This window comes from Otolemur garnettii, unplaced genomic scaffold (assembly GCF_000181295.1).
Source record: "Otolemur garnettii isolate 467f Iridium unplaced genomic scaffold, OtoGar3 scaffold00007, whole genome shotgun sequence".
NCBI lineage: Eukaryota > Metazoa > Chordata > Mammalia > Primates > Galagidae > Otolemur > Otolemur garnettii.
Genome location: NW_003852402.1, coordinates 7471417 through 7480335, shown reverse-complemented (window position 1 = coordinate 7480335; position 8919 = coordinate 7471417). Strand labels below are relative to the sequence as shown.

General features: G+C 43.0%; 1 protein-coding gene across 1 annotated transcript in view; it reads left to right on the top strand.

Annotated features, from left to right (window-relative positions):
- Positions 1-8919, top strand: part of XPNPEP3 (X-prolyl aminopeptidase 3) — a 55353-nt gene that overhangs the window by 36767 nt on the left and 9667 nt on the right. The window contains exons 5-7 of the mRNA XM_012814122.2: positions 1084-1257; positions 3276-3361; positions 6914-7094. Of these exons, the coding sequence (XP_012669576.1) occupies positions 1084-1257; positions 3276-3361; positions 6914-7094 (441 nt within the window). The remainder of the gene's footprint in view (positions 1-1083; positions 1258-3275; positions 3362-6913; positions 7095-8919) is intronic.

Sequence of the window (8919 nt, the reverse complement as noted above, 5' to 3'; positions counted from 1 at the left end):
AAAAAAAAAAAAAAAAAAACCATGCAATGCTACATTTAAAGGAAGAGCATTGCAAAGTAGAACCAATGAAGAAAGTAAGACTTAACTATGTGAGGTGAGTAGATACAGGGAGGAAGAGGCTGGGGGTTACGTAGTGAAATGAATAGGGCTAATTTGCTTACTGTCTTTTTTCACTTTTCCAGGGTATTTAAGTTAGTAATATTTGAAAGGTTGAAATTAGGGCAGTGCCTATGGCTCAAGGAGTAGGGCGCCAGCCCCATATATCAGAGGTGGTGGATTCAAACCTGGCCCCGGCCAAAAACTGCAAAAAAAGTTGAAATTAATAATTTAGAGCTATTATAAAAACACGTGGAGCATATTTCATTGTTTATCTTAATAAGCAAACAATAACCTTTTGTGATTGTATCTCAGAACTCAGCCTTTTTTTTTTTTTTTGAGACAGACTCTCACTTTGTCACTGTTGGTAGAGTGCTATGGCATCACAGCTCACAGCAAACTCAAACTCTTGGGTTTAAACAATTCTCTTGCTTCAGCCTCCCTACTAGCTGGGACTGCTGGCACCTACCACAATGCCTGGCTATATTTTTAGAGGCAGAGTCTGACTCTGGCTCACACTGGTCTCCAACTTGTGAGTTCAGACAATGCCCACGTCAGCCTCCTGAGTGCTGGGATTAGAGGCATGAGCCACCACACCTAGTGCAGAACTCAGCCTTTGTCATAGGCATTCTATGTTCTCTTCTAAACTTAATTTTAAAAATATGGGAAATTTAGAGAACAATGAAGAGAAACGAACTCATTTAATAATAGGGTTGAATGGTAGATTTCTCCCTGGTCAGAAATATCACCCCACCTGTACTCTAGGTTGAATAAAGGCTACTTTAACTGTGTGAAAAAAATAATAATAATAGGATTGAATACGGGATTAGTGGGAATAAAAGAAGATCCATAGCATGCATATGTTACAGTACATGGGATGAAAATGAATGGGAGGAAATGATGACATAAAACGTTTGGTTGGATATGAGTGTTCAATGATGACCTAAGGTAAGTACAGGTATGGAGGTCTGGATTGTTAAAAGAGAGTCTGGGCTAGAGCAGCCCTATAGAAATCCTTTAGTCATACCAGGTCGTTGTTTTTCACAGTTTGAATTTGAATGCCGAGCTCGAGGTGCAGACATCTTAGCCTACCCACCTGTCGTTGCTGGTGGTAACCGGTCTAACACTTTGCACTATGTGAAGAATAATCAGCTCATCAAGGTACAGGAAATACCTTCCAGTACTGCTCCCACTAGGTCCAGATGCTCTGTTTAAAAACTTGAGAATCCCAAGATCTCCTGACCTTCACCTTTCACAAATTAACCATTTTAAAAGCATATATTGTTTATAAAATGGTTTTGCAGACATTATGTTATTTTATCCTCACATTATCCTTATTTGATAGGAGCAGTTCTTTTTTTCATTGTCTTGAGACAGTCTCACTGAGTCGTCCTGGGGTTGAGTGCCATGGCATCATAGTTCACAGTGGCTTCAAACTCTTGGGCTCAAGAGATCCTCTTGCCTCACCCTCCCAAGTAGCTGAGACTACTGGCGCCTGCCCCAACACCTGGCTAGTTTTTTTGTTTTTAGTAAAGATGGGATCTTGCTCTTGCTCAGGCTCATCTCAAACTCCTGAGCTCAAGCAAGTGCTAAGATTACAGGCATGACCCACTGAGACAGGCCATGTTCCAAAGTAAGGGCAATTGTGTTTGAATAAGGCCCTTACTACCAACTTATACAGGATTTTTTTTTTTAAGAGACAGAGTCTCACTTTATTTCCCTCGGTAGAGTGTGGTGGCGTCACAGCTCACAGCAACCACCTCTTGGGCTTAGCCGAATCTCTTGCCTCAGCCTCCCAAGTAGCTGGGACTACAGGCTCCTGCCATAATACCCAGCTATTTTTCTGTTGCAGTTTGGCCAGGGCTGGGTTCAAACCCTCCATCCTTGGTATATGGGGCCAGCACCCTACCCACTGAGCCACAGGCACCGCCCAGGATTTTTTTATATTTCTTTTTTTATTTTTAATTCCAATAAAAACAAAGGCATATGGAACTTTTTTTTTTTTTTTTGAGACAGAGCCTCAAGCTGTCCCCCGTAGGTAGAGTGCCATGGCTTCACTGCTCACAGCAATCTCCAACTCCTAGGCTCAAGCGAGTCTCCTGCCTCAGCCTCCCAAGTAGCTGGCACCACAGGCGCTCCGCCACAACGCCCGGCTATTTTTTGGTTGCAGCCATTATTGTTGTTTGGTGGCCCGGGCTAGATTCGAACCCGCCACCTTATGTGTATGTGGCTGGCACCTTAGCCACTTGAGCCACAGGCGCCAAGCCGGCATATAGAATTTTTAAAACTTGTTATTGTTAGCTCAGCACCTGTAGCTCAAGTGGCTAAGGCACCAGCCACATTCACCAGAGCGGGCAGGTTCAAATCCAGCCCGAGCCTGCCAAACAACGACAACTACAAACAAAAAATAGCCGGGCGTTGTGGCGGGTGCCTGTAGTCCCAGCTACTTGGGAGGCTGAGGCAAGAGAATTGCTTAAGCACAGGAGTTAAGAGGTTGCTGTGAGCTATGATGCCACTGCATTCTACCCAGGGGGACAGCTTGAGGCTCTGTCTCAAAAAAAAAAATAAGTAAATAAATTGTTATTGCTAATAGTAAGATTTATGATGTGCTGATGTTTATATCTATTCATTCAAACCCAAGCTGTCTAGTTCTTTGGACACTGCAGTGTGGTCTTTCTTGAACCAATCTCAATTTCATTAAAAAGTTTAGATGCTCTTTCTTATGAGAAGGAAACAGAGATTAGTCTCCTTTAAATTAAAGCTTTCTTCTTTTAATAAAAGAAAAAGCATAGTTTAGATTAGAAGAAACAATTTACAGTTATGAGATTTTATATGAATGTACTCAATTATACCCAATTATACCCCAAGAATATGGGGAAAGGGAGGGGAGGGGGGGAGGATAGGTAGAAGGAGGGTAATTGGTGGGACCACACCTACAGTGCATCTTACAAGGGTACATGTGAAACTTACTAAATGTAGTATAATGAATGTCTTAACACAATAACTAAGAGAATGCCATGAAGGCTGTGGTAGCCAATTTGATGAAAATATTTCAAATTGTATATAAAACCAGCACATTATACCCCATGACTGCATTAATGTATACAGTGATGATTTAATTTTTTTAAAAAAGTGAATCTGAGATTATTACTCACTTTGTCTATCTTACTTTGTTCCAGGATGGAGAAATGGTACTTCTGGATGGAGGTTGTGAGTCTTCCTCCTACGTCAGTGACATCACCCGTACTTGGCCTGTCAATGGGAGGTAAGGTGTCTACAGAATAATGTATCCCACTGCTTCGTAGGAATGAGAGTTAGAATATACATGTATTTGGAAAAAATGACTCTAGAAATACACAGGTCCCCCCTAAGTCGGGTTAGCTTTCTTTGAAAAGCTCCTGATTGGGCAGCACCTGTGGCCCCATATAATGGAGGTGGCAGGTTCTGAGCCTGTTTTGTTCATCATATCACAGGATCATCTATCTAAAAACACCTAGTTAATGAACACACATAGGTATTTTTTAGAGAAAGGGTGTTGCTCTATTGGATCACTTGAAGTCAGGAGTTCAAGACCAGCCTTAGCAACATAGCAATAACCTATCTCTGTAAAAAAGAAATGTTTTTAAATTTTATTTATTTTTTTTGTAAAAATATTTTTAAATTTGGGGACGGCACCTATGGCGCAAAGGAGTAAAGCGCTGGCCCCATATGCTGGAGGTGGCAAGTTCAAACCCAGGCCCAGCCAAAAACTGCAAAAAAAAATTTTTTTTTTAAATTTGTCTTGGCTCAAGCAGCTAAGGCACCAGCCACATACACCTGAGCTGGCAGGTTCGAATCCAACCCAGGCCTGCCAAACAACAATGACGGCTGCAACCAAAAAATAGCCAGATGCTATGGCGGGCACCTATAGTCCCAGCTACTTGAGGGGTGGAGGCAGGAGAATCGCTTGAGCCCAGGTGTTGGAGGTTGCTATGAGCTGTGATGCCACGGCACTACCCAGGGTGATAGCTTGAGGCTCTGTTTCAAAAAAAAAATTTAATTTGCAAGTTTTGGCAGGTATGGTGGCTCATGCCTATAATCTTAGCACTCTGGTCTGGGAGGCAAAGGTAGGTAGATTGCTTGAACTCAGGAGTTCAAGACCAACTTGAGCCAAAGCAAGACACTTTCTCCAATAATAAATAAGCCAGGTGTTTTGGCAGGCACCTATAGTCCCCAGCTACTTGGCAGGCTGGGGCAAGAGGATTGCTTGAGCCCAAGAGTTTGAGGTGAAATGTGATGCTACCGCACTCTACTCAGAGTGACAGCTTGAGACTCTATCTCAAAAATAAAAAGGAGGGGATCGGCGCCTGTGGCTCAAGTAGCTAAGGCGCCAGCCACGTACACCCAAGGTGGTGGGTTCAAATCCAGCCTGGGCCCGTCAAACAACAATGATGGCTGCAACCAAAAAATATAGCCAGGTGTTGTGGCGGGTACCTGTGGTCCCAGCTACTTGGGAGGCTGAGGCAGGAGACTTGGTTGAGCCCAGGAGTTGAAGGTTGCTGTGAGCTGTGATGCCACAGTACTCTGCCCAGGGGGATAACTTGAGTCTCCTGTCTCAAAAAAATAATAATAATAATAAAATAAAAAATAGGACGGTGTCTGTGGCTCAAAGGAATAGGGTACCGGCCCCATATGCCAGAGGTGGTGGGTTCAAACCCAGCCCTGGCCAAAAACTGCAAAAAAAAAAATAATTAAATTATTTTAAAAAATAATAATAATAAATAAATAAATATATACATATTATATATATATATATATATCTCCAGATGAATACAAGGTTGATTTAACATTTTAAAGTCACTATAATTCATCATCCAGAATAAAGCAGAAAAATCAAATGGTAATTTCAATATTCATAGAAAAAGCATTGGACAAAATTTAACATTGTTTCATGGTCAAACAAAATATTCTTAGTGAAGTTAGAATGGAATTTCCCTAATCAAATGACGACCAGCTTTGAGAAGTTGTAAATTAGCTGGGCAAGGTGGCTCACACCTATAATCCTAGCACTCAGGATGGCAAGGCAGGTGGATCATTTGAACTCAGGAGTTTGAGACCAGCCTGAGCGAGAGCAAAGTCCAATCTCTGCTAAAAGTAGAAAAATTAGATGGGTGTTGTGGTGGGTGCTTTGTAGTCCTGGCTCCTAGGGAGGCTGAGGCAAGAGAATCGCTTGAGCCCAAGAGTTCAAGGTTGCTGTGAGCTGTGACACCATGGCAGGCACTCTACCAAGGGCAACAAAGTGAAAATCTGTCTCAAAAAAAAAAAAAAAAGAAGAAGAAGAAGAATACATATTGAACATCATCCCAGCTCACTTTTCTCTCATTTTACCCCATGATTCCTAAAGAAATTGTTATTTTAAGGACACCTAAATACTAGTAAGTTACAAATAGCCAGAGTATTGTCTCGTTTGTCCTATATATCAGAAATGCATGCCTAGGCTTTCCTTCTTTTTATTTTTATTTATTCATTCATTCATTCATTTATTTATTTAGAGACAGATTCTCACTCTGTCACGCTGGGTACAGTGCTGTGGTTTCATAGCTCACAGCAACCTCTTGGGGTCAAGAAATCCTCTTGCCTCAGTCTCCCAAGTAACAGGAGTACAGGCACCTATTACAATGCCCTGCTAGTTTTTCTGTTTTTAGAGACAGAGTCTCACTCTTACTCAAGCTGGTCTCAACTCCTACCTGCCTCAGCCTCACTAAGTGCTGGGATTATAGGCGTGAGCCACTGCACCAGACTTTTTTTTTTTTTTAATGGTAGTCTGTTGTTTTTTTGTTTTTTTGTTTTTTTTTACTTTTACATTTTCCACTGTTTCTTCACTCATGTCTCCATTTTGTGTTTCTGACAGTCCCTTTCTTTTTTTTTTTTTTGAGACAGAGCCTCAAGCTGTCCCCCTGGGTATAGTGCCATAGCATTGCAGCTCACAGCAACCTCCAGCTCCTGGGCTCAAGTGAGTCTCCTGCCTCAGCCTCCCAAGTAGCTGGGACTACAGGCGCCCGCCACAATACCTGGCTATTTTTTTTGGTTGCAGCCGTCACTGTTGTTTGGCAGGCCCAAGCTGGATTCGAACCTGCCACCTTGGGTGTATGTGGCTGGCGCCTTAGCCACTTGAGCCACAGGTGCCGAGCCTTTAATGGTAGTCTGTACTATAAGGGATTAGAAAGGTTTGAAGGTGGGCCTGGTCTGGCTCTCTGACTGCATTCATGGCTGAGTCCATCTTCTAGCTTCACCTCACATGTATCTTAACGAGAGATTGTGTTGCTGCTCCAGCTTGAAAGACTATCACTGTGCTTATTGAGCATCTAGGGCCTAATTAAGGTCCTGTTAGTAATGATATTATTACTTATTAAACATCAAAAATGTCCTATCATCATCCTTTTGGGGTTTTTCTGATCAAACTAAAAGCAAAATTCTCACAATATCAGATTATACTAAATTCAAGTTCTGGCCGAGCGCAGTGGCTAACATATGTAATCCTAGCATTCTGGGAGGCTGATACAGGTAGATTGCCTGCATTCAGGAGTTTGGGACCAGCCTGAGCAAGAGCAAGACCCCCTTTCTACTAAAAATAGAAAAACTAGCTGTGAATTGTGGCCGGAACCTGTGGTCCGAGCTACTTAGAGGGCTGGGGCAAGAGGATCACTTGACCCCAAGAGTATGAGGTTGCTGTGAGCTGTGACACCACAGTGTTCTACCCAGGACAACTGTGTAAGACTCTGTCTCGAAAAAAAGAATAAATAAATAAATTTAAGTTCTTTGGGTTTTCTGTCCCCAGGTTCACTGCACCGCAGGCAGAACTCTATGAAGCTGTTCTAGAGATTCAGAAAGCTTGCCTGACCCTCTGCTCCCCTGGGACAAGCTTGGACAACATATACAGCATGATGCTGAAACTGATAGGACAGAAGCTTAAAGAATTAGGGATCATGAAGAATGTTAAAGAAAATAATGGCTTCAAGGTACTACACTTCTCTTGACCCCAGTACACAAGATCACCAAACATGCTGCTAGGTTTTTACCCTATATAAAGCTATTCAGTTTAGGTAATGGCCCTTATGATTTGTCATTTGTAAGAGGGGCTGAGCCTTTAACGAGGGTTAAAACAAAAGAAGTCAGTACTGATTTCTCCCAGAAGATGGCAGTACATTCTGATTCACTGCATACCGCATTACTAGCTCAATATTCAGAAAACATAAAATGACAGGATGGAAAAGGACAAAAATGAGAAGTTAACTCTTAATCCTTTTGTGATGATTCTGGAGGTTGAAGGGGAGGATATTAGTTGCTTCAGTAACATTGTTGAAACTTGAAAAGTATGACCTTTAGTATCACTGAAGATGTGATTTTTCTTCTGTATCCAAAGTATAATTGTTCAATAAAAATGTAAAACCTCAACTTAGAAATTAAGATGCTAGGTGGTCGAGTTGAACGAACCATTGAGCATCTCCCACCTCTAAGTTCAGGCTGCCAGAATTTCTATTATCAATAAAAAAGAAGTATAAGCCAAGTATAGTGCCACACACCTGTAATCCCTGCACTGTGGGACACTGAGGTAGAAAGATCTCTGGGGACAGCACCTGTGGCTCAAAGGAGTAGGGCGCCAGCCCCATATGCCAGCGGTGGCGGGTTCAAACCCAGCCCCTGCCAAAAACTTCAAAAAAAAAGAAAGAAAGAAAGATCTCAGGAGATCCAGACCAGCCTGAGCAACATAGCAAGAACCTATCTCCACAAAATAAATAAATAAATAAATAAATCTAGGCTCAGGGCCCATAGCTCAGTGGTTAGGGCACCAGCCACATACACCAGGGCTGGTGGGTTCAAACCCAGCCTGGGCTTACTAAACAAAAAAATAGCTAGGCATTGTGGCAGGCACCTGTAATCCCAGCTACTTGGGAGGCTGAGGCAAAAGAATCACTTAAGCCCAAGAGTTTGAGGTTGTGGTGATCTGTGATGCCACAGCACTCTACTGAGGGCAACATAGTGAGACTCTGTCTTAAAAAAAAAAAAAAGAAAAGGCTCGGCGCCTGTGGCTCAAATGGCTAAGGCGCCAGCCACATACACCTAAGATGGCGGGTTCGAATCCAGCCCCAGCCTGCCAAACAACAATAATGGCTGCAACAAAAAAATAGCTGGGCATTATATGCTTGTGGTCCCAGCTACTTGGGAGGCGGAGGCAGGAGACTCACTTGAGCCCAGGAGTTGGAGGTTGCTGTGAGCTATGATGCCATGGCATTCTACTCAGGGGGACAGCTTGAGGCTCTGTCTAAAAAAAAACAAGAAAAAATATCCAGGCATGGTGGCACATGCCTATAGTCCCAGCCACTTGGGAGGCTGAGGCAGGAAGCTCACCTTCCTGCCCTGGCGTTTGAGGTTTCATTGAGCTAAGCTGATTCTAGCCTTGGCTATAGTCTCAAAAAACAAACAAACAAAAAAAAAAAGGAAGAAGTTATATGTTTCCTGTTGCTCAGGATGATAAATCTTCAATTAACTGACATCAGTATCCAAGCTGGTAAATGCCCACTAATTATGCCTACTCTACAAGTTGCTGTGAAATACTTAGGGCATCCAGAATAGGCTTCCTGCAAAGTATATGTGAACACTGAAAAAAGAACTATTCCAGCTCGGCGCCTGTGGCTCAAGCAGCTGGGGTGCCAGCCACATGCACCTAAGGTGGCGGGTTCGAGTCCCCAGCCCAGGCCCGCCAAACAACAATGATGGCTGCAACCAAAAAAAAAGTGGCCGGGCCTTGTGGCGGGTGCCTGTGGTCCCAGCTGCTTGGGAGGC